Source organism: Ambystoma mexicanum, chromosome 8 (genome assembly GCF_040938575.1).
Source record: "Ambystoma mexicanum isolate Mex_15411 chromosome 8, UKY_AmexF1_1, whole genome shotgun sequence".
Taxonomy (NCBI): domain Eukaryota; kingdom Metazoa; phylum Chordata; class Amphibia; order Caudata; family Ambystomatidae; genus Ambystoma; species Ambystoma mexicanum.
The window spans coordinates 1,429,915,505-1,429,942,358 of record NC_090929.1 but is presented as its reverse complement, the minus strand read 5'-3'; the positions used below and the strand labels follow the sequence as shown (position 1 = coordinate 1,429,942,358).

The 26,854-nt window shown below is 44.3% G+C and overlaps 1 protein-coding gene across 1 annotated transcript in view; it reads left to right on the top strand.

Moving 5' to 3' along the window:
* The window catches only part of LOC138473082 (M-phase inducer phosphatase 1-A-like), a 403,086-nt gene that overhangs the window by 319,336 nt on the left and 56,896 nt on the right, over positions 1–26,854 (top strand). The window contains exons 9-10 of the mRNA XM_069611581.1: positions 3,123–3,221; positions 8,108–8,241. Coding sequence (XP_069467682.1) covers positions 3,123–3,221; positions 8,108–8,241 — 233 coding nt within the window. The remainder of the gene's footprint in view (positions 1–3,122; positions 3,222–8,107; positions 8,242–26,854) is intronic.

Genomic DNA, 26,854 nt, shown 5'->3' with positions numbered 1-26,854 from the left:
GTCAATAGGATCACCTTGCAGGAAGATTAGCTTTTTCTGTGATTTGGTGCTTCTGCAGGATTCTTCTTTCACCAATCTTTGGGATATCTGGGCTCATCTCTGAGAACATGTCTGGCATGTTACTGATATAAAGATTGAATAAAGTGGGGGTCAACAGGCACACCAGGGCTATCCCTGATGTTGATTTTCTTTGTGAAATCACCATGAAGACCATACCTCACTTTGGCCATTGACTTGGCATACAGTTCTTCAATGATCGTCAGCAGATAGGGATTAATGTTGGTATGCATAATGTTTTCCCACAGCGGTTGATCAAATCGTATGCGGAAAGAGTAATTCCTGTGGATTGCATGGACAGCGTCTCTCTTCTTTAATGTATATTTTGTAACCAGATGTGACCAGGTGCCATAGTCTAAACACTTGGTCTATAGTTGAATGACCGCCTTAGAAGCCTCTTTTGCAAGGGGTCAGGAGCTGGGCTTCTTCTGCTCATTCTTTTACATTCTGTATTTTAAGCAGTCAAAGTTGAATTGCAAGGCTACCTTTTCTTGTTGACGGTCTGCCTCCTTAAGGGTTACAATTATACCAACCTAACCTTCATTTTTTATTTCAGCCTCACCTATATTTTGTGCACTGTGTATTGTGTTTTGACACAGTCTGCATGAGTGTTACCTAGTGTAACAGGTTCATCACACTCATTTTGATATGCATTTTACAACTTGGCCTGTTTGTGCACTGTCATAATTCGTTTTAGGCATTTGAAGGGAATTCTGAGTCTTTTAGTGTGGACGCTAACCTGGCCAAATCATCCCTCTTTTTGGATTTGTGTAGTTTCTAGATCTGCATTTGCAAGCTGGCCCCCTTTGGTCTCACGTTCTGCTCTTACTGTACCAATATTTAACTCGGCCCCAAGGGATGGGTGTTAGGCTTTTGCAGTTTTGGCAGGCTTCCTGCAGGTCTTTGGTCCTTAGTCCTTACTCTCTCCCCTGTATCAGGCCAACCTCACTTTTGTTTGGCTTTTGCTGTGTGTTTCTTGGCTTTTATCAATGTCATCTGGATTCAACATTGTACCCCTTAAACTCTCATAGCAGATATACCCAACTTCCTAACACGTGTTTTGACGGGGGGCTTGCAGTGAGGGCATTTGGACAGATAGTAGGATTCCAGTGATATTCACACATCTCCTGGTGGTAATGACCAATAACCACGATTAGGAAAATAAAAAGGCCTTTTAAATGTCAGGTCGCCTATAAGTCGAACGACCCCTTTATCCACAATTTGCATAATGTTATTGTTTACAGCATTTTTCAGATATTAACCAACTAGGGGTGCTGACTGCTTGTGTTTCACATTTGCACCAAGCTGCTGTATCCTTTCATCAGAGGAATAGGCTTGCATTTTCCCCTTTATATTAAGCAAGGTTGCAGTCTCTAAGGGCCAGATTCTCAAATAGTGGCGCTAATAGAAAGCAGAGAATACAGTCTTTTCATACTCATGTCACCTTATTCCCAGAGGGGACCTGAGCATTTCAGGAGAGTTGGACAGTGGCGTAAAGATGCGCTGTCCTGCCCCCTTATGGTCTCCTGACACTGATGCATGACAGGCTCCCAGCTGGGAGATCGTTTCACCGAAGGGCCTGTTTCGGTGAAATGCTCCAGAGAAAAAACATCTCCATCCCATTTAGGGGGATGGAAATGCAAGTGTGACAGCCGCTGTTCACACCGCAGCTGTCACACTTACAAAAAATCATGACAAGAACAGAAATTACCGTGTCATGATTTGCGTCTCCCCATGCGGCTGTTTCAGAAGGCGCAGGGGGATGACCCTCCTTTTGGCGCATTTAAATATGTATCCCGTTTGTTTATTCGGGATGTGCTGTTAAATGCACATAAATGCCCTCTTATTTGTGCAAATCTGCAAAGGATGGAAAAAGGGCATCTGAATGAGCACAGCTGGCCCTGAGTGTTTAGGAGAATGGGTATTTATCTGGGGTATCGTCAACACTCCTCCATGTAATGGGAGGTTATAAAAGTCATACAACCTCGGCTTGCCCGGAGGGTGAGGTCATGACCCTAGGTGCATCCCAGGCAGATGCGCAGTGGCCCTCAGATGTTGTCTTCAGCTCCACCGCCCTTTAACAAGGATGCTCGGTGGTGAGGTTGTCTTGGGTGGCGTGCCTTTAAAAGAATCAACCAGCTCATGCAAATGGAAAGAGGGTTTATTTGAAATTGTAGCCATCACTGGTGAAACACTACACAGGAGGGGCTTGAAAGCCTCATGAAAGGTAAAAACTAAATGATAGTATGTGGGCATGTTTCTGTTTAGTCTTTGACATGATCTAAAATAGCCACTGGCTGCACAGGCCAGATATCTCTGATTCTAGGTTCTCTGTGTAATTAAATATGATGTGTGTGTCTGATTTAAGTTCATGAGCGTGGGGGAGATGTCTCATATTGTGGAAGGATGAAGGATAAACACCATTAGACACAGTTGTTAGGTGTAAAGCGTTGTCCCACAAAGCGGTATGTCTATGTGCTTTTTGTCACATGACCAGGACAATTTAAAGGTGTGCCATTTCCAAATATCTGGAAAGCTGTTGGGATAAACGATAATTTTCTTAGCTTGTGCGTGTGTTCTCTGACAAAATTACACATTAATAAATGTTATGAGCAGAAGTCTGTAATGCGCCCTTGTGGGTGTAAGTAAGTTAGAATTAAAGATCTACAATAATTTCTCCACAATTCAAGCATCTTTGCAATAGATGGTCCCAGGGCACATTAATGGCAATATCCAGATTCCTTCCTCTCTTGCTACGAGTTTATTAACTACTGTATTAAGAGATGAGATTTTAGATGAATTGTGATTTTAATCGACTAAATGGCATGTTTATATGAGAAATTGAAATCAATGCAATTTGGTGTCATGAAGTGACTCTGTTCGATGCTGGCACATTATAAATCAACTATAAATAAATACACATGGCAAGTAGCATGTTTGCAGGGGAAATTATGACTGGAGTGAGGGTGTGAGACATGTAACATCAATGCTGTGTACAGTGCCTGAAATGGCTCCCACTTTCACAAACCTACTATCTCCCTATCTCTCTCCTCATGTGTTGTCAGGTGGCTGCCTTGCTGATAGGAAAATACAGCAGAGTTGTGGAGGAATATGCTTTGATTGACTGCCGCTATCCCTATGAATATGCTGGAGGTCATATAAAGGTAGGCTCTCCTCTCGCAAGAGTAAATGCCACAAGTCACGGGTAAGGAGCTTGAGTACATTTTGAAACAATACATTGATTTTGCACAGCGTAGCTGTGAAGCTTCATCAAGTCGGCTGTTTTTGTGTATTTCTGGTGGGATTTTTTACAAGTATATTTATGAACAGAGTTATCATACCCATTGAGATGATATATCCCATCGCAGCAGGCTGACTCTGCCGGTAACAGCCGGCTGGCCAAGTTAAGGGCCAGAGCTAAGTGAAGGTCCCTTAACAAAGACAGTGGTGGCGGCCTTACCATCAGGGACAGCTTACCACAAGGGTTATATCACCATTAGCACCCACATTCAGCCCATAAATTCGGCAAGTGTTGGAAACTATGGCACCCTAACTCTCAGTCCCCTGTTGCACAGCCCATGAGCACATTGATGACATCACAGATGCCATCACTGAGGATATCACAGGAAAGTACGTGTTAAAGTAAAACATTCTCTTGGTTTAGTTCGATAAGTATGACAAACATATTCTAAATGTGTGTGTCTGCAGTACATTCTAACGGAGATTGATATGTATGTGGAGCCACGGTGGAGGTACAGCAACCAGCATTGGTACCCGTGGCCAAAAGACCTATTACTGCAGTAACATGGCCACTGTAGCTATTTACGGTGCCTTGGGGCCTGTCCGAGGAGCGGCGCTTATGATGTCACAGATGAGATCACTGATGGCATCACATATGTAATCACAGGAAACTACTAATCAGAGTAAAACATTCAGTGTGATCTAGTTTCCAGTGATGCCATAGATGATGTCTTAAGTGATGTAATGTGTGATGTCATCTGTGATGTCATCGGTGGTGTCTGTCATCTGTGTTCTTATGGCTGTGCTATAGTGGGGATCAGAGCTGAGGTGGCGTAGCTTTCAGCGCTTGCCGAATTTCAAGGGTTTTGCTGTGGAAAGACTATCATCTTAACGTCAAGTCGACTAAAGCGTTTTCACTGAATTCCAAGGATATAGTTGGATCGAACTGTTTCAACCTGTAGCTTAACTAAAGTTTCTTGACTGAATGTCAATTTTTTTACTATGCTGTATCACACACCACATCTTATACTAAAGTTGTTCTTTTCATGTCATCATAGATAGCATCTCTATGTTCACACAATGGCATTTTTCCCATGATAGGCCCATGGGCTACTCCATTTGCAGTGGCCATTTTACGATCATGAGGGACTGGGACTAAAATGCATGTGACACGCAGGTAAAAACACCACAAAATAAAAATATTTTCACTTTAAATGTCCACAAATCCTACTCTTTTTGTCTCCCCACATCGAATCCTGAATGCAAACTGCTACAAGCCCCCTCCTAATATCATTTTAACAGTGTTCTTATTTGCATAAGGAACTTCAAAAAGTAAATCAAATTCTTGTGAGAACATAATGTTTCTCAACTAATGATCACGAGAACGTAACTTTTCTTCAAAAGATCAAAACAAATGAAAATAAAGTTTTACCTGTCCCTCCACAAACTCTCAATCTTCCTAATTTCTGCAGCTTCATATTTCCTTTATCCACCCTGAAGGCAAACATCCCATTCACCCATTCTAATATCAATTAAAGTGTGTTGTGCTTCGCGTTCTCATTAGAATTCTCATGAGAACACTTGACATCATTGAAAAAAATAGAGGCTTCTTATTTCTGAAAGGTTTCAGTTGCTGCAATACACCATGGTAACATGGGAATTATATAACATATGTTGGTACCAGGTGCACTATACTTTCATTCCTGTATAACTTTTCTTCTTTTCCATTACTGTTGTCATCCTACATCTCTGTGATGATCATGTTCATGAACAGAGTTGTACACAACCCCCAAAGACACTGAAAAGATACTCATTTCTCAAACTATGAAACCAGATAGCTCATGTTACTTTTTTAACAAAGTGAAAGAATCCAATTGTGACTATTATGTCTAAATATGGTTGACCTGGCACAAACACGTTATATACTTTGCACTATGGTTGAAGATATGAAGAAAATCAGAATCAGCGTCAACAAACACTTTAAAAACGTTTTTCAATCTAATTGAACCTGACCTACATAAAAGACAAAAAATATTATATATTAAGAACAATTCAACATTTATGTCTAATTTTAAAAGCATTAACTGAGATTCCACGTCATGACACATCAAAGGATCATTGAACATTTGGAGGTGCATTAAAGTACACATGCATGGTCTACAATTGTCCCCTGGGGTTTTATTCATGGAGCAAAAAAACATAAAGTTTAACAAATCCCCCACAGTTCCCATATTGCAATCTCAGTTTGGACATTGAGTTATATTAGAGAAGGCCTTTGTATCTCAAGGAATGTTCTTGATTTTAAAAACAAAATCTAGTGTGTTTCAAAGTTATTATGGGAGAATTGCGATGCAAGGGGACAGGAATGTTTCGACATAGTTGGAAGTATTCTTTTAAGCAATGAGCCTTTTGAGGCTACAATGTGTCATCCTGTTGATTTGTTAAGGGACTTTTGAATCTTTGGGAGGAAGTAAAAAGTAGACGTGATGGGATTATGTGTTCCTCATATTCCAGGAGCCCTTACTCCTTCCTTCCATGCAGTTTATCATCAAAGTTCTTCCTGGTTTCATGGGTTGGATCCTCCTTTAATACATTGTAGTAGTCATTGTTCTTCAATTCCCTCCTGGTTTTCCAATGGGTATTTGCTAAATCCATTACTATTACATTATCTCATTTGTCAAGTGGTTTTTATTAATATTGATACATCCTCTTTGAAGTTTTTTAGATCCTCAATTACTAACTCACGAAAAACCTCAATATGGCTATTTGGAGACAAAGTAAAATTGGAGGTAGATTTCCATTTTAACCTATTGTTCTTGATTGAAGTGTCATCCACCCCAAAGGAGTCAAGGTCTGTTACTGTAGATGATTCTTCAATTTCAGAGGCGGCAGGGTCTGTAGCAGTGGAGATTTCCCTAATACGATTGCTGTTTTGATTATCTAATGAATTGTGTTCAAGAAGGGTAAGCATGTGTCTGAGACCTGCATGTGTTTTACCAGTCCTTTGTATCTTCACAGAGTTTTTTTAGGGTGTTTTTGTAGAACTTGATGAATTTAACTTTGCTATACAATTATCGTAATCAATAAAGATTTGCAGGTAATTGAACTGGCCTGTGAGAACAAAACGAGATATCTCCACATATTATAGCCATCTATTGAGGGCTCAAACATGTTTTGAGAGGTTCACCACCAGCATTTGGTCTTGTTTTTGATCAATTCTTTCTTCATGTCTTGCTCTTGCTGTGTCCAGAAGCAGGCCTGCCTACCTTTTGATCTCTTTTGCATTGTTGTACCAACCTTTTCTCTAGATCTTTGTCTGCTTGTTTTGTTTCACCCTGCTCTTTCTCGTGGTTTTCTGTCTCCCGGCTTGATGGAGTAGGTGCATTTTCTACAAAATGATGGGTGTTGCCTCATTTATATTCCTTGTAGTATCTGTTGCAGAGGTAGATGCTTCCTCTTTTGGGGGTCTGTATGTATTTCAAATTCTGTTATTTGTGATATGCTGAATGATGCTACAAAGCGACATTCAGATATATAAACACATGCTAGCTCGTAAGCTTCTTTGCCTCGTACAAAATTCTGATACCAATAGAAAATGAAGTGCTAGCAGTGAATAAAAAAGCTAAAGGGCATATTTACTGAGCCTAAAAGTCACTATTTCAGAAAGTGCCACCCATAGAAAGAACGACCTGGCATCCTGTGGTTTCCGTTTGAACTGAGGTCATTGAGAGGTCCAATCACACCAGGTTTTAAGGATATCCACTGACAGAACCACATTTCTTTTCAATTCACTGTATGCAAATGTATTGTGCGTGGATATCTTGAAAACATGGATTTGATTCAGATCTTGAGAACCAGACTTGCAGAAACCTGCTGTAGAGCGCGGTGCACAAACCTGGAGGTGAGAAAGCATGGTAACGTTCTGCGTGGAAACTTGTGCACAATATCAGGCCTCCTTGATTTAGTACACCCATTGATGGAGATCCTGTGTAGACGCTTGTGCAAGGGGGAGATATGCTACTCTCTGCTGAGCCTCCCTAGTAAATGGACCACTGCATTCTGAATGTGTTGAATTTATGTTGCCCTCATCCCTCTTAAAGGCCATACCAGGGCTATCTTTCTGGTCACCTTATTGCCTTGAATGACACACCTCCTTCCTTGCAGGCAGTAATAATCAAATGGTATTTAGGGAGGTGCTATAGGAAGAAAAAGGTGTAATGTCACTAAATGTTTTTCTGGATGGATAGCTCATGGGTTAAGTACATGCCTCGGGCATGGGACAAATGTGAATTTTGCTAGTTTAAATCCTGATCAGGCTGACTCAGACCCTTCATCCCTTCAAGGTTGATACATTCAATGCCATTAAATCGAGTAATAATAAAAGCTATAATTGCAGGGTTTAGAATTGGAAGGAATATGGCATGAAGTACTACATTAATTGTAATTGGTTATTTATAACGCGCTTAATACCCAGAGGTTTCTCAGCGTGACCCGGGGATCAAACCTGTGTTGCTCTGTGTCGTCTTGCTTCCAAGGCGCGAACGTTGCCCATGAGCTATCCTCCCAAGACCCTTGATATCATTATTATAAAACTTGATATCATTATTATTACCACGCATATGCATTTTTCTTGTTCGTATAACTGATTGATTTGGGTGGGATCCTGCCCTCCACCTGAAAAATACACTTTTGTTCACTACCATTTAGCTGCAGACTTTACAAATTTGTAAATGGGTGCCATAGGATGAAGTATAAACCGGTTGTTCCTATTTATGCTTGGTGTCCAAAATAATCCTAGTTTTATTTTTAGGGGGCGCTGAATCTTTACAGAGAAGAACATCTCATTAAAACGTTTCTTCAAGATCCTCAGAGCCGGCTACCTGTACACAGAAGAATTCTCCTCATCTTCCACTGTGAATTCTCCTCAGAGAGGGGGCCTAAATTGTAGGTGGTTTTATGGTCTTCAACTTCAAGTTCCTTCTATATTATTTCTTATGTTCCCTTTTCTATCAGGTTTGATTTCTAGTTCAGGCCAGTGAGGCTTTTCTGTAGGCCAGATGTGTTAGGGGTCTACAATGAGAAACAAAGAGATAATGGGCCGGGTACAAAGTCTTGGGAATGCATGAATCCCTATTTGCTGTCTTTTTCTTTCCTAATATGCAGTCTCCTGTGGTTATAGTGCCATTGGTATGTGTTTCACTCCTCGCCTCTCTGCTGTGGAAAGGACGCACAGTCCTAAAATGTGACCCATCAGACTATGAGTAACACTCACATTATTGCAAAATGTACTCTGAGAAGTTTTATGAAATCAATACATTGTAGCAGCAAGTCTTCATGCCTCATAGCAACCCAATGCTTGGAGATTGAACAGTGTTGATTCATAGCTTGATGGCACTGTGCACATTGTGGCGAATCTGGTGAATGCTTCCCTTCGTCCCTAGGGGAGCCACCCCCTTTAAGGTTAGGGAGGTGAGCCTGCTCAGCAAAACCCCAGGAGTGACTCCCCTATAGGGGACAAGGACTCCCATTCCCATAGTGAACTCTCTTTAGAAAATGTACTTTCTGCCTATATAAGAGTTAATAGAGAGTACACAACCTCTCAGTGTTTGACACAAGGTAATGCTGAATCCCCTACCTGTTGGATCACCTGTCCTGAAGAACACACCCTTTCTGAGGAGTGAACGATGAAAGAAAAGGGCCAAAGACCCTGGAATGGAGGAGGAGAATCCCAGAGTCAAGACAACTTCCTGACGCAAGAGCATGTACCAAGAAGCAAGAGAACGCCAGCGGGGGAGGCTATACATCCCTGGAATAGAAACACAAGGCAGGAGAAAGCGAGGTTGCGTGAAGCTGAGGAGACCGCGATGCCCAACCACGTATCAGACGAGGTGGGGCCGGAACCCATCCAGAGACGCTGAGGCCACCGGAGCACAAGACCATCTGCTCTCAAGCCAAGAGCCAGAGAGAAACAGTAGTGAGGCGAGGCCTGCAGAAGGGGAATACTGCCCACTTCCAATATCAAGGAATGGAGAGCAAAGCAGGACGCCACCGCTGATTCTGTGACTGACCCTCCCTGGAGCAAGGACCACCACACAACAGGTACGCAGGTTGCCCAAGTGAACGGGATAGGGAAAGAGAAGCAAAGTAGTGAGTGAGAGAGGAACAAGACCCTAACCTCACCAGAGGGTCCCAGAGAAGGGAAGAGCAAGAAAGAGACCAAGCAGATAAGGGGTGGTGGGAGCCAGAGAAGCCTGAATGGCTTACCGCCAAGAAGGGTAACAGGGACACGAGAGAACCAGAAAGAGTCATACACCACAATGGTCAAAAACACATTATAGAATAGTGGGGCATGAGACCCCAATCGACCTACAGGAGAAGCACCAACAGAGTGAGCAGGAAATAACACAGGGACACCAGAAACGGACAAGTTGATTTTGTTGTAATTTCAGGAATTTGAGATTAGTACATTCTTTGGGAATCTTTAAAGAACTTTGTGATAAGACTGACAAGAACTGTTTTGCCTTGAAAGGAACTTTTGGTTAAATACATTATCGGATCAAGATCCAGGAGGGAGTCCTGGAAAGACTGAGAAGCCTCTTATCAAGAGCAGAGAGTGCAAGACCCTCTCCATCCTTCTGTTACATTTTTGATATGTGGTAGGGCCAGATTATTAAATAGGTTTGGACTGAGGACTATTTTTGTTTTGGACTGTAGATGAGCACCTTAGTTTAGTTTGGATAGGAATGGAAAGCCCATTTCAACAATAGGGATAGTGAGGCATTTTTCCTTTGTATTTAAATAAAAATACATGTACCATTCTCCTCTGGTCCAAGTCCTTTTCCTAGCTTGCCACAACAGAGAGAATTGGGTATCATATGCATGGAGAGGAAGAAATGAACATGCACACACACACAGACGCATAGTACTCTAACCCCCATTGTGAGCCTCACAGTGTTTGCCCCTTCATTCTCCACACCTTATAGCACCTTATTGATTGTGATACCTGTTACTTTATTGGCAGCATCCACAACCTTCTACATCCCTTCATAAGAAAGACTAATGGTGGTGGGCCCTGGTGGCACTCAGTACCTCCTCGGGTGTATCATATAGTGAATACTGGTTCGACACTGGTATAAGGGTATAGCATAGGTAAGCTTTTGGTGTCCCAGTGTGTCCTCGTGTACGCCTAAGCTTGAGTTACCCAGGGCTCTGTATTCTGATGGGTTTGTGCCAGCTACCCTTCCTGAGTGGCATCAGACCTCTCCTATCAATGTAAACTGAATGTAATTTTCTGTTCTATTACGCTCATATGTTTTTTGCGAGCCCTAACTCTAGTTTCCCCGTTAAAATATGCCAAAGTATGGGCAAAGTGTGGGCAGTCTCTGTTGCTGTTTAGACATGCTACGGCGGAGGGAAGGAGCGATGCCTCTTTCATATCAGCTGAAAGGAAGGGAATTTTGTTGGAGCACAAGCATGCATCGCGTGCTAAGTGCGGGCCAGTGTGGGCAGTTCCTGCAGTCCGAGCAGGCAGAAACAGAGTACATGATGAGCAGGAACATTGGCTGTTTGAAATAGTGGGAGGTTTGATACAGGTATTATTTGCCTGTTTTTTCTTTAAGGACAGCTAATAACAATTGAGGAGGGATTAGGAAACTGCACTTTCAGTGATTGACATTGGTAATGGGCAGTTTAAACAGATTGCATATTCCTATGGAGAAGGGTGAGTCCATTCTCCCTTCAAAATATAACTAGTGAAGTAAGAACAATGAGGACGTCTCTTTTTCTGCTACCACCCCAACTTCTTTGTGTGACTTTAGCAAATTGGGGAATGTTGCGGCAGTGATTGTCTCACATAGGAGGGCAATACCTTATGCAGTGTTTACAAGAAATAAGATAGACTATTTTAGGTTAAAGGGTACATTGGTGAATCCCCAGGTTTTACAAGGGGGTGGTAATGCAGAGGCCTGTGTTACTAAGCTAATAGGGGCTGAGAAACAATGTGGCCAAGAGGAAAAGGGTTGAGTGTGCAAGGGAAAGAATGGATGTGCCAGGAAACGTGACTCGTGGAAACTCAGATGATTCTTTACTGGCAACATGCCCAAGTTTGGAAAGAGGGGTGCACTCAAGGGAATTGGTGCTGAAATAGTTCAGATTTAAGCTTAAGCTGGGAGGTTAAATCATTCAAAAGTGAGCATGCTGAGGAGGTGATTAAGGAGGCAGAAGGCCATGTGAAATGGAGTAGCTTACCACACAGTTTTGAGGATAAGGACTGGTATGCCATAAGTAAAAACGAAGAGTTCAGGGACATTTATCGACACCCGCAATGGATAGCTTGGGGGCCTTGCACTTGGGCCTGATGTTTTTGGTATCACTGCATGAAAAAATATCAGAAGACATCTGGTTGCACACTACTGTATTAGTGAATTTAAAATATCAATGTGCTGTGTTATATACATTGTTTCCTAAAGAGAAAGATTGGGAGGGAGAAAGCAGGGGATGAAAGATTTAAATGCTAATGCTGGAAGGGATAATGGGGGACATGATATCATGAACCAAGAAGATATAATAAGCAATGTAATTAGACTAGTAGATCATTGGCATCAGTAGTACTCAAGGAGTTCCAAAACCTTGCTTTGAGAACATAAGCGGTGGCTCATTAGAAGAAACAAATAAAGAAGGTTTCCATGGCAACATCATGCAGTCTAGTTTAACTTCTGTGGTGATAAAGGATGAAGGGAAAAGGGACAAAGAGGAATGGTTGATGGGCAAGAAAAAGGAGGTTAAGGAAAAATAAAAATAAAAATAGGAGATCATTTGTAGTTGATGGAAAGTGAGTGAGAGGTAAGGTGAAGCCAGGGTGAAAGAAGAATGTTAAGGAGGTAATACTTAGAAACGGTGAAAATATCATGCTAATAGAGCGGGATGATGATAGACTTACCCCAAAAGAAAATTGATAAAGCACATTAATCCTCAGGATAAAAGATGGAGAAAGGACATGAGGCAAAACGTCCTTTTCAGTTTTTAAGAGACAACATCCTCTTTGGATGTTATACTGGAAGAGGGTCTTGTGGGACAATGGTGTAGACAGGAGGAGCTATGGGGGGATTGTAATAAAAAGGGGGATTACTTGATGGTAGATGCTATGCCTAGAGAACTGTTGCTAAGGAAGGAGCAGCAGCCCAGTTTGGTGGATCATGTGGAATATCTGTTGAAAGGTTACCAGAGTATGCCTTTGAAAAGGCAGCCAATGTCACAGATCTTCCATTTCAACTTTAAGACTAAATGTGACAAATTATATAGAGCTGGTCCAATTCCCAAATCAGGTGGCTCTAACACAAGTATACCTCGATTTTCGAACTATTTTCATTGCTAAATTCATTTTAGCAGAAGTGGAAGAGCTTTTGATAAGAGGATATGGTGTTTGCTCAGTTATGGTGCCACCCAAATCTGATGTAGTGAGGCATGAGGAGAGGCTCTAAGCATTAAAGAATGAAACAGGCAGTGACATGGCTGGAAGGTTAGTCTTAAACTTAAGGAATCACTGTACACACTGCGCTGGCTGATAAATATGTAAAATGTACTGCAAGGAGTCAGAAAGAGAGTCAAACACATGTTTTTGGTTAAATACTTTTATTGAAAATAAAAAGGTTTGGGAAAAGGCCTCTCTGACCCTACTCTAAAAGGATTGCACTACCTAAACAAAAACTAAGGCTCTGCCCATGTCAGGATGACAAAACAAAACTCCTGTGTCCAACGTTCTGTTCTGACCCTCACACTACCAACTTCACTCTAAGGTGAAAAGGGGGATTTGTCTTTTACATTGATTGTTTTGGAAACAGCCTTCATAAAGGAAGGGGAAATTATTAATACAAAAGGTTTCTTCAAGGATAAAGTTTGTGGTTCTAGAGGGTAGCACCCTGCCCATGGATACTTCTTTACTACTTGAGATGTTCATACACCATAGTTCTTTGGCGTCCCTCTTGGCCAAGTAAAACACTTGCACAACAATCCTTTGGCCTCACAGTCTTTAGGCCTCTCTTGGCCAGGTCCAACACTAGCACAACAATCCTTTGGCTTCACAGTCTTTGGGCCTCCCTTGGCCAAGTACAACACTTGCGCAATAACTGTTTAACTTCCCAATGTTGGTTTCTTTCAAGAATAATTCTTTAGGCCTTTCTCAGCAAAATGCAACATCTGCACACATTACTGTTTGTCTTTACAGTTTCTCTTGAGAACAATTCTTTGGGCCATTCTTGGGCAAATGCAACACTTGCACATAGAACTTATTTGTCACACTCCTCTTTGATTGCCTGGTATATTCCCCTACCGAGGCTTCTATATTATATACTTGAAATTACCTGGTGTACCCTCCTGCCAGGATTTTTAATTCATACACTTGAGGCTGCCTGTTGTACTCTCCTGCCAGGACTTCTGATTCACTCCACACTGGGGGTGTACTGAAATATGGCTTCGAGTAAGTATTCTTCAGCTGAATACTTAATTAGTTTTGCACTCATAGCCGAAGTTCAGTGCATGGGGCTCCTGCATTCTTTCTGCTTCTTCCAGGCAGTGTGACGTCCCAAGCCCTTGTGATGGTGTAAAGACAAATACCCCCCTCCCAGAGGCTGTGGGCCCCTTAATGGCTGCTTAACATTTTGAGGTGAACAGGTTGGGGCTAAAATCATGGCATGACAACCAGTGCCCTAACCACTATGACAATCACATGAAACCTAGCAACTTCTAGTAATAAATGTCTCTGTGAATACTTGCATAATGTCAAAATGTATGAAATCTTTGTTTTTTCACTATGCTAAAGATAATAAAGTGTGATACATATTGGACTCAAAACAGCACACCCCCTCGCTCCCACACACAGTCCCATTTAATTTAAATTGGCCAGACTGAAAATCTCATACGTTAGCAAGCACTGTCTACAAAGTGACACTACTTTTCACTGACCAGTGTTTGTGACAAGCAACGCCCCTTTGATGTGTAAAACTGAGAGCTCATACTCCGGAGTTGGTTATCAAGTGTGTGTTTAAATAGAATTTCTACTGATGGGGAGAGGCTACCTTTTCTGTGTCTGCTTCATCACCTTGAGTGCAATGTTTCCAACTGTCCACTGGGGCTGCCTCCTGTTGTCACAAGCTGATGAAATCTCTCACACTGTAAAGGCTCTACTAAAAGAAATAAATTGTTCAGTAGTCATTAAGGGGCCCACAGCATCTGCCTGCCGCTGGGAGGTGGGTATTTATCAAGCGATGGCCCAATTTGAAGACCATTGTTTTGGGCAAGACATTCTTAAGATTACTCTGTTAAGAAATGCAAAGGGTCTTTTTTATTTTGAAAGCACATACAAAGCGCCAGTTCCCTGCATAAATCTCCACCCTCCCCAGGCCACTTAAAATAGATCACACAAAGTAGTTTTATACTACATTTTCTACAGCACATTTTGCAGCACGAATTGGAAAAAAGCCATATGATTTACAGGAGGTATAAACATAACATCTCAGCAACAGTCACTTGCCAAACACTTCCCTCCCAGTGATTGTATATTTGCATTTCTTCCCACAGGCTATTCCTAATTACTTGGTCTTAGCCTAACAGTGCTACATGGAAGTACAAAGAAAGAAACTCTTCAGTGTGTTCTTTCATTTAAGCACATCCTATAGTTAACAAAAAAGAGAAATAAAATACAGAATGGGGATGCAAATTTATAAGTGTTCGGTCACAACTATATATATTAAAAAGGGACCTATTGGGCACCATATTCGGCTTCAGCTGAATATTTTGGCCAACTATTCGTTAATCGGCCGAAACTAAATCTACTAATCGGTACGCTCCTACTCCACACACCTTTGACTGCCTGGTATAGTCCCCTGCCAGGACTTCTGCTCATTTGGGTTTTTCACCCGCACCCAAAGTTGTCTGTATATAGTATTCGATAATGTATCTTCCTGATATATTTATTATCTTTCGTCTGCTTTATTCGTATTGGCACTGTGTACATTTACACATTTGCAAAGGGTTTACTTGCGACTTAACTTCCCTTTTAGTATGTCCATCTATTTTCTCTCTCTCAGGTGAGTAACTTTCAATTATATGCACTCGGCCTGTTTGCCGATACGCTCAGGTGTCCATGTTGCTCTCAGGAGGACTAACCGGCTTCTGTAGGCATTGGTACTCTCTCTTGCGGTTGGTCGGGGAAGGATTCCCTCACAGTCTTCTTTCCTTCGCTCGCCATTCCACCACGGCTTTCTCTCGACACGCATGCTGTCCTTTTGGCTCCGGTAAGCGAACTGCTGTTCCCCTGCATCTGCAAATGCCCAGGAATTCTTCACCTGTTCCTGGCATTACTGCAGCACCTCTTGGTTTTGCAGTTACTTCTTCATTCGGCGGCAAGGCGCTTTACTCCACCACGCCAGTTCAGGCTTCCCTCTCTCTGCTCTGTACAGAAAGGTGTGACTCTCTCTCACCGGTCGCCATAGCAGCTGCCACGATAAACTTCAACGGACCTCACTGGAGCTGGGCATGGGGGAAAACTCTCCCTGGTATCCCCCTCAGTGGGGGAGCCTGCACCTTCTTTTGGGCTGTGGCACTCTGCTGATGCCCAGGGGTTCTCCTTCATTCAGAAGGCGGTAGACTGTTCTCATTGGCTCCGGCAGTGCTTCCCAGTTCACCACAGGCAGTTAGGGTGCAAGGGTTCCCCCTTTTTCCTTCTGGCACAGCAGTTCCAGGCCCTACGTTCTGCAACACAGGATTCCTGCAGCCAGGTCCTCCAGGGAGGGACTCTCTCACACTTCCTGAGTCTTTCCTTACTTTTATATTGGCTCTGGCCAATAGGATTTTGGGAAGGACTAGACTGTAGACAGTGGTTCACATTAAAGTACAGATTGTGACAATCGTTTATTTACAGATAGTAACACTTATTTATTAATAATGCAACCTCAAAACCCTCGAAACACATGTCTGCTGTGTTTCCTTCTCAAAGATGCGCATCATTAATAAATAGGCTGTGTTCCCTTCTGAAAGATGTGCATTATTAATAAATAATTGTCACGATCTGTAAATAAATAATTGTTACTAGCTGTACATTCTAGATATCTATACGCCAGCGCAGTGTGTGCAGTGATTGCTTCATGTATTCATTTATTCTTTGATTCTGGTTGGACACCGGATTTCCCTTCATCACTGACAGCTGCAGCAGGCCATTTAGCTCTCCACTTACTAACGTCTTATGAGCGCATGGGATCCAGTTCCTAGTGCCCACTTTTCTTCTTTTAACTTAACATCACATGTAAAATGCTCAGTAACGGCAAAGGAATATTGGTCCTGGTTGCCCAAGGCGCTGCAACCCATGCTAATTAATTGTTGCTAGAATGTCCGAAGATGGATTGATGCAGCTCTCAGGGAATACTTGAGCTTTTTGAGGTTCCCTGACAGAAAATTCTATAGAAATGATTACTGTTGTCATGACATCCTTTTGTTTAAAGAAACCTTTGCGCAGTATTGGATGGCTACAAGTTGCTCTTTCTACCTGACGGGGAAAGCCTTGTGGAAGCATTCTAATGGCTATTCAAAATAATGTTGAGGTTGAACACTTTAATGAAGGGAGTAGAAAATATTTGATCTTGGCAGGAGTTTATCAGTTGGCAATCTACCTACTGGTGAAAAATATATTTTTGATTGCCCTATACAACCCCCCCAGATGATAGCAATTTTAGACTCTGGCTGTTTGAAGTGGTGGAGAGTTTAGAATCCTGGAAATTGTTGGAACCTTCACGGAAAGTAATATCAACAGAAGACTTGTGTATCGAGCTGGCCTATGTCATCTCCAGCAGTCTGCCAGCGAATTATGGTGGATGAGACGAGCAGCCTCTCCATGAGCTCTTTGATGCAACAATGAACCACAGATGCAAGAAATCACTCCAAACTCAGGGCATTCACATCTGTTTTTGTTATTGAATATTGCACATGAAAGTGAGTAGCACATTACAACATGATGCATTGAATACTGTGATGCAAACAAGCTGAAATAATGTAGCAATACACTCAAGGTAGATGTATAAAAGTGCAGGCTTACGCCCCTCTCTGTGCCTATTCTGTTTGGTGACTAGCTCAGTCTTTGCTCCGTAGTCCCTTCGGATGGTCTGCCGTTCTACATCCTCTCTCAAAGACAGACTCTTTCCATACCCACTCAGAATGGTTGTTGACTGCCAATCAATATTCTTCAGTGCAAAATGAGCAGCAAGGGTCAGGGGTGTCCAATTCCTTGCAGAATCTGCAGAATCCTCCAAAGATGCAGACACATTGCATCATTTGTCAATAGGTTGAGCAGCTGAATGCCATGTTAAGCATAAAAAAACAAGTCCTGCAAGAACAAATCTGCCACAAAGAGGTACATTTCTGTGGCTCCGCTTAAGGTATGTGCTGAGAGCATGCTCAGTGGGTTTTCCTAAATGTTGCAGCAGCTAGGAAAAGCATGTCCTTTCATTGGTTTTACATAACTAATAGCAGCAAAGGACACATACATTATTTCCCTCGTCTCTTTTGTTTTCACATTATTAATTTCTTTTCCGATGTGTTAACTCCTTCAGTACCACTTCAACCTGAATGCTAGATGTAATGATTCTTCATCACAAAAGATTAGAATGGATCTCCCTGCTGCAATGGTAGTCTCAGATGTAAATATATTGAACTCTTTGGTGAATGATAAGAGACACATTTGGGTAAACGTTCTATTGGACTGGAATCTCATAATGCTTAATGGTCAGCCTTCTGAAGATACTTAGGGTCAATTAAAATGGCATAAAGACAAAGTAGGCTTGATAATATACTGTTATTTAGTTTCACATTAAATGTTTCATGAAATTAAAAATGAGGAGTTATTTAAGAAGTCTTAAAGTGGACTTGATGCAACCTTATCTACTAGTTAGTCCCTAGGGGTTTGATGGCAGGGGCAACCGCTCTGATAGGTGGTCCAGATTACATGAAGGGGGTGCGCATGGTGCATGGTCAGACATTCATTTAGAAGGATTTTCGAGGTATCTGAACAGAATGTTACTATCTTGAATAATACAGGGATCGAAAGTAGGATTTGATAAGCAGGAGATAAAGGCAGCTCATGGGCATTCGGCATTAGCCAGTGACCAGGAGCTACCATTGGGGAGCAAGGAGCTAGTGCATAGGGTTCTGCAAATCTAACTTTCATATAAGATGCAAAGTTATCATTGTGTCCATTATTTATGACTCCTTGTGCTTTACCTGTTTAGATGTGTCCTAATGTTTATCTATAGATTGACCCAAATGCACAGAGTTAAATTCACATAGGTCTTTGTGTGTTTGTTTGGGATCAGTAGGCCTCAGGAACCAAAGGTAGCTTCTAGTGGCTGTTGGGGCCAAGCTAACCAGGCTCTTCTAGGCTACACGCTGGAGATAAATAGCTCCTACCTCGCCTCAGTGTCAATCCCTGGTAATAAAGGTGCAATACATATTGATAATTTCTCTAGCGTGATGAGGAAGTGGGCTAAACACTTTGTCTTCTGCTGTGGTCGCATGTATGTCAGGCGGTATGATAATAAAAAAGTCACCTACAATCCGATAAAAGCAGAAAAAAAGAGAACTGATTTTGATTACTGCAACTAGGTAAGCAATAAGACACTCTGGGGGTAATTCATTGATTATTTGCACCGAGAAAAACGGGATTTGTGCGCCATTCTGCCCACAAATCCCCATTTGTTAAACAGGGATTTGCGGGCAGAATGGCACAATCCCGTTTTTTTCGGCTTAAATAATCCATGAATTACCCCCACTGTGCAAAGTATACATACAGTCCAGTGACAAATTGCAATAGCAATACAAGAGGCAGCTAAAATGCCTTAGGAAAAATGAGTCCTCAGTGGTGTGGAGGGAAATGTTGGAGATCATAAGGAAGAAAGATGCTAAAGAATTTTGGGCCAGACGCCATACTCAAAATAACGTTAGTAGTCTCCAGCAAATAGACTCTATAGGTGAAGAAACTTCATCCGCTTGTATTGAAAAACATTTTGAACATGGGGCCAGTGGTCAATAGTCCACCAGAGTGGGAAAAGCCATCTCAATGGAAAGGAATATTTTCACACCCAAAATAATACATGAGTTAAAGAAGTCACTTGACCTGGTTTCAAACGGCTTGGTCAATATGCCGATGAAAGTCAATTTGCCGATGAACGGACATATCAATGAGTGACCCTTGTCCTGGAAGTATTGTTTGATAAAGTGATTTCTTTGAACAAAAATTCCTAAATTCTGCATTCAATAGTTACTTATTGCCATATTTAAAAAAGGGAGATGGGAAGATCCCAGGTCTTGTATACTTTTCGCCTTGCCGGCTGTTTACAGCAAGATTTCTGTGCTGCTACTCTTACAGGAGCTGACTTAATGGGTGTAGAAATATAACATTCTAACCATCAAATAGGGTTAGGGCTTGGGTAGTAACATGAATTTCATTATAATATAAGTGTTGAAAGAGAAGGCCACAACCAGAGGAATGCCTCTCTGTAGTTTTCTTAGACTTCACAGACGCATTTGACTGCATAGATAGTTCCTGTCTTTGGGCTAAATGTGCGGCTTGTGGTCTGGATAACGCCCCCTGCAATTAATTATCTTTTTGCATAAGATACTAGCGTACAGATCAGGCTAGGTGCTGATTGCCATTTTCCTTCTAAAATACACACACAGATTGGCCTTCAGCAGCGGTGTGTGCTTGCCTCCTGCTTATTCAATTTATACCTGATGGATTTGGAACACATTATACAAAAGGCATTTGATTTCCCCCCCAAATTGGGAGTTTGGCATACTAATTGGTTGGCCTATGCAAATAGCGTTGCTCTTTTGAATGTCACACGCATCGTTCTCCAACAAAGCTTGAATACTACATGGGAATTCGCCACGGGAACAATTGTCTGGAAATAAACATGGAAAAGACCAGGATTTTAAGCCGATGTAAGGAAAGGTACCCAATTTCCATGGTGCCTTTGAGCTGCAAAGTTGGAATAAGTGTCAGAATTCCTCTATTTCGGAGCATTGCTGGGCTCAAAGAGATCATATTCCTGAACTCATGATAAACAATTATTAACTCATGATAAACAAATAATAAGGCTTGTCTCAGGGCTTTTGATAGGAGGAATGGAGATTATACATTAGATCCTCTAGTAGAGGCATACAAACAAAAATAAATGCCTGTGATCCTGTATGGTATTGAGAGTAAATGTAATGTTCCGCTAAACTGGTGGGTACAACCAAAGGGACGGCTGTGGAGAGCTGCTGTGGGTTTATCAAAGTCAACTCCTATTCATTGGATCATGAATGAATTGGTGTTGAGATCTCTTGAAACAATTTCCCAGTTGAGAAGAGTAGGGTTAAATGCTAAATTCGAATCTCCAAACTCATTTCAGCTTTATACAATTTGAGAGAAATCATATTGAAATGAGGGAATGGTCTGTTAAACCACTTTGCACTGGGTTGTGTGAAGGCATCATGAAGTAAGACACAGACAATAGATTCACTTTTCTAAACTGTCAGGCTGGAGTAAGGCATAACTTGCCCTATGCTAAGGTGGGATTTCCCTACCTAATAAATCTCAGGATAGTCTGTGTCATGAAGTTCAACTCAAAAGTCTGTCTGTGCGCAAAACCTATACTTGCCCTCACAACTAAAGATATACAATGTGTCGGGATGTCAGCAACCAAAGAAATAGTATTCAAATAGAGTTCTGATCTTCTTTCAGCTCTTGGCTTGCGTTTCACCTCCCCTTCCCCAAGTTCAAAACAGTTCCACAAAAAGTCCTCAGGGTTCCCTTACCCAAGTTTAAATGGATAGTCCAGTAAACATTTTTATTTAAAAAATAAGCAACATTTAAAAAAAAATACTAGCACTTTTTTTTTAAACTTCCTATGTAAAACTTTGAGCTATTCAAGCTCAAAATTCGCAAAAGCAAGCACATGGGCGCATCCATTTTGTGAAATGGATGCCCGCCTGTGCTGGCTTTTGCTTTTGCGGCACTAATGAAGGAAAAGCCAGCCAGCTATAGTAAACAAAAGCTACCGCTGGGTGGCTTTTCCTTCATTGGTGCTGTACGCGGAGGACGGGGACCGGAGACCAGAGCAGGAAAGCTGCAGCTGAATCTTGGTAAGTGCTATTTATTTAAAAAAAAAAAAATAAGCACTAGCCCGGAAAACTTAGAAATAAAACCGCAGCTTTAAAAACGTTGTATTTATGTTTGCGGTCGCTTTTGAAGCGACCGCAAACATAAATACAACGTTGTGTTTGAAAACGCTGCGGTTTTTCTTTCCAAGTTCCTCAGGCTCCTCCGGCTCGGAGGAGCCAGAGAAACTCGGAAAGAAAAACTGCAGCGTTTTCAAACACAATCGCGTTGTGTTTCTGCCTGCTATGGCTATCACTTTGGATCTCCGGTTATCCCCCATGGGGGCCCGACAGCCCCAAATGGGAAAGCAGATTTAGGCAGAAACACTGCAGCATTTAGCATTTCCCATTTGGGGCTCTCGGGCCCCCCGTGGGGAGCCCGAGAGCCCCATATGGGAAATCAGATTTAGGCAGAAACACTGCAGCATTTAGCATTTCCCATTTGGGGCTCTCGGGCCCCCCGTGGGGAGCCAGAGAGCCCCAAATGGGAAATCAGTTTTAGGCAGAAACACTGCAGCATTTAGCATTTCCCATTTGGGGCTCTCGGGCCCCCCGTGGGGAGCCATAGAGCCCCAAATGGGAAATCAGCTGTAGGCAGAAACACCGCGACATGAAACTCTGCGGTTTTTCTTTCTGAGTTTCTCAGGCTCCTCCGACCCGGAGGAGCCTGAGAAACTCAGAAAGAAAAACCGCAGCGTTTTCAAACACAACGTTGTATTTATGTTTGCGGTCGCTTCAAAAGCGACCGCAAACATAAATACAATGTTTTTAAAGCTGCGGTTTTATTTCTAAGTCTTCCGGGCTCCTCCAGCACGGAAAACTTAGAAAAAAAAACGCAGCTAGTGCTTATTTAAAAAAAAAGAAAATAGCACTTACCGAGATTCAGCTGCAGCTTTCCTGCTCTTGTCTCCGGTCCCCGTGCTCTGTCTTTCACTTTGTCTATCAATGCTTATTACTGATTTTCACTGTGTTCATATATGGGCGTTACTTTCCTTCACTCGCGCTGGATTTTTTGTGTACTTTGCATATTTCATCCTTACTTCTGTATTCAATAACTCATGCAGAACTTTTCAGCTTGTTTGGTATTCAATCATCTTCTATTTGGTCTCCAGACCCAGTGATTACATGATTTCACTCAAGTGGCTTCATCCTCTGCCCAAATCCAGCCATTGAGCGCCCCAGCATGAGTGTTCCCTCTCTGTCACTCACCAGTCTGCAGCCGCTCTCCCAGGTGCCTTCGGTTTCTCCCCCGGCTTTCTCTCGCTCCCCCTACACTTGTCGGGAGCTCTGACGAGCAGTGTTAGGACTGATTTTCTATGCTCTGACCTGGTGGACAGATGTATAGAAGGCCAACCTAGTATTGTGACAGGGACAACTATGGGAGCTGTAGTCAAACCAGTTCAAAGTAGCAAGGCGAGTGGTCTAGGTTAAGTCTCAAGAGGCGGTAAGCTTGTAAGAGGGTCCACAATGAGCACACACAGTGAAGCATTCAAGGAATACTCTTAGACAAACATGTATAAAAATACCTCTTTACTTATGGTCAAATAACACAGTGAAAAATGTGTACTAACAGGTAATAATATCACACAACACAAAAAATATGATACATGGGGGGCGCTGTTGAGCGCCGAAAAAGATGGCCTCTTAGCGCTAGTCTCCTCGGTAGGCAGATCCTACGTTCCTCCATTCGGCACCTTCCTGCTTGGCACCCGGCCCTGGAGGGCATGACTTTGCTCTTTGGGGGACCAGGCATCGTCTGCCTTAATCCCGATCGAAATCGGAGCTGGGAGCCCCGGGATCTGGACGTCTCTCTCCCCTCCCCCGTCGGCACGGCGGGTTCGCGCCAATATCTGGCCTGACGAAGGGAGACTTGCCGGGCCTCTCTGCCCCCCGGAGCCTGCTGGTCACTTGGGGGGAGGACCTGCTGGACGCTCCGGGGTCGCGGCCCCCCTCGCCTGCATCTGCTGGAGTCCATCTCGTGAGGGCGAGCCTGCTGGAGTCGCGGCCCCGCACTGGCTTCTCGACCGCCCCCCGCTGCTGTGGGGGTGCCGCGGCTGCGGCCGCTGCTACTGCGCGGCTCGGCGCTGCCATCGGATGACACCTTCAGTGCTGCCGTGGCCTGGCCCCCCCTGCACTTGGCCGTGCTCGCTGCGGGGGCCGACGGCCGGCCAGCCTTGTCAGTGTAAACCCGGCGTGACAAGGTACATTGTGGGGGGGTGCTGCTCACCTCCCCCCCCTGCTTGGCTCTGTGATTGGGGGTGCAGGACTGATACTTGGCACGCTCGAACCCCCCCTGGGGCGCCCCTCTACCATCACCCGCTCGCCATACTGGGGGTGCCCTGGACCTCGCTGGCCTCCCGGATCCCCATTCCCGGGGGACCCCTGTCTCCTGAGCGGGTCGCGTGGATCCCGGGGCTGTGGTTCTACACAGGACCTACCATCTACCTGGGGCCTGCCCAAGCCTACATTGCTGTCTTTGGGGTTGCGGCCTGCCTGCCTGTCCGCCGCTTGGAGGAATCAATCGGGACCCTTTCTCTCGTGGTGGCCGTAGGGCATCACTGCCCCCCAGCCCCGGGGCCACCCACACTCGAGGCCCCCGGACGGTGCACTCCACGTCTCCCGGGGCTGGCTGGGTCCTCACTGTTTGCACCGGTAACCGCAAAACCCCATATATACGGATCCTCAGCCGCGGTGCCCTCTGCACGACTTCCTGCCTTACACCCAACCTTGCACACAGTCTCATGGGGTGCAGCACCCTCCTTCTAGAGCTGCCGGGATCCCCCTGACCCCACTCGATCCCCAACATCGTCAAGATGACCAAGGGGGGTGCGAAGAAACAGAGCTCCATCAATTTGTTCACTAAGACACCGGTGAGATCACCAGAGGAGTCCTCCGAGCAGACCCCTGTCGCTTCGTCGTCCGTCGCAGCCCCGGAACCCCAAAACATGATGGACTTTATCCACGAGGGCTTCACCACACTCCACTCAAAATTAGATGATATGAACGGCACTATATCCTCTATCAAGGCCCACATTGAGAGGACAGATACCCGAGTGTCGGAGGTCGAGACGCGGATGGGCTCCGCGGAGGAGGCACTGGGGGCCTTGCGCTCTGAGGTCGTCGCTCTTTCCAGCCGAGTCCTCGATGTGGAAAAGAAGAATGAGGACTTGGAATCCCGATCAAGGCGTAACAACCTGCGCATTATCGGGGTTTCCGAGAATGAAGTTCATGAACCAATGGAGGACTTTGTTGAGCATACATTACTATCACTCCTTGACTCACCCAAGCTTTCCCCCTCACTTTGCTATAGAGCAGGCACACCGAGCCCTGACGGTCAAACCCATACCCGGGGCTCCACCCCGACCCATCATAGCCCGGGTGCTTAACTTTCGTGATCGTGATGCTCTCCTCAGGGCTGCGAGACTCAAGGGTGAGCTACTACTGGGCGGCGCTAGGATTCACCTTTACCCGGACTTTTCAATGGCCGTCCAACGTGAACGCAAGACTTTCCAAGCGGTGAAACGTAGACTACGGGACCATTCAGTCAAATATGCCATGCTCTATCCCGCCAAACTTCGCGTAGAACATGCCAACCAGGTTTTCTTCTTCACGATTCCTGAGGAGGCCTCCAAGTTTATATTTGCGAACATTTCCCGGGCTGATCCCCCCGTCTCTGATGATTGTTCTACAGCTATCCTTCTGTCCCGTGGGGGAGTCGCCAGGCCCGGTCGCTTCCCCGTATTGGGGCTACACTGATCTTCCATTCTGTAATCTGCTTGGTTTGTTTCATTTTACAAATTTGTGCCACACCAATATGTGCAAAAAGTTACATGCAAATTCCTACTGCAGGCACCTTCGGCTTTATTTGGATCTGCCACTGCCCGGAGTGACACGGCCAGTCCGGCCTACAGGCCTCAGGCGCTGATGCCTCTGGTTTGGTTGTGGTTGGGGGGTTTTGGGATTGTCATCCCTCTGTTTGGGGGGGGGGGTGGGGGTGGGTCTTGTTGGGGGTTATGTTATGGAAAACTTGGCGCTGGCAGCGAAGGCGGACTGCGTGGCAATACTCAGGAACAGGTGCCACAGGGCTCATAGACTGGCCAGTTGGTTATTGACATTTTTTCTGTTACCAATACCACTGCATCTATGTGCGAGAGTGATCTGACCTTCATGAGCTGGAACGTGCGGGGCTGGGCAATTACAAAAAGATGAGGCAGCTCCAGTTGCAGGCTGAGCGTCATGGGTCCAAGATCCTTTTTCTACAAGAGACGCATGCCCGCACGTAACAGTGTATGCGATTTGCCAAGACTTGGGGTCCCCATAGATTTTTCACTGATTTCTCTACCCAAAGCCGCGGGGTCATGACCCTTATTCATAAGAGTCTCCAGTTCGCTCTTATCTCTTCACGAATAGACCCCCAAGGCAGATATGTACTGCTTCATGCCTCGATCCAAAACAAGGAAGTAGTCCTGCTGAACATTTATGGCCCTAACATAGATGACCCAGATTTTTATGTAAAGGTCACTTCCCTCCTCGATGGCTTTCCCCTTGTCCCTATCCTCTGGGGGGGTGATTTCAACACTATTTTTGATGTAGCCCTCGATAGATCTGGATCCAAGCCCCGTCAACTCTCCAGGGCAGCCTATACTGCACTATCATCCCTACCCCGTCTTGCCATGGTTGATGCATGGAGGTTTTTCTACCCGGACTCCCGTATATACTCTTTCTACTCCTCAGTCCATGTTTCCTATTACCGTATCGATAGATGGGTGATCTCCAACGAATTGGTTAAGAATGTCATCCAGTTAATGATCCTCCCCACTCTCCTGTAACCGTCTGACCACTCTCCTGTAACCGTCACCATAGGTTGGGGGCCGGGTCCCGGCCGTACCCGATCCTGGAGGTTGAAGCCCCTCTCCCTTCTGGACCCAGAGTTTTGCTCTGAGCTCGAGTTGTTTATCGAGGAGTTCTTCGCGACAAACACGGGCTCAGTACCGTCACAGGCCACTCTATGGGAGTCCTTCAAGGCTTATATTCGAGGGATACGCTGTCAAAGGAGAACGGTGTCCTTAAATCGATCCGGAGAGACCTCGCCGAGAGTGAATCCAAATTATCAACCCTGGAGGCTAAATGCTCACTCCACTCCACCCCGGGTACCCTGGCGGATATCGGGGCGGAGCTGGACACGTTCCGATCCCTTGCAGAGCGCGAACAGAAATTCTTGGATAACCCTGGCATGGCGAGGAGATACGGTGAGGGCGAGCACCCTGGCCGATTTCTGGCGAGACTGATCCGTCATGAGACGGGGTCCCCGCACATTCTTGGGATTGAGAGACCTGACGGCTCCATGGCTGTCACCTCACAGGACATCAATACG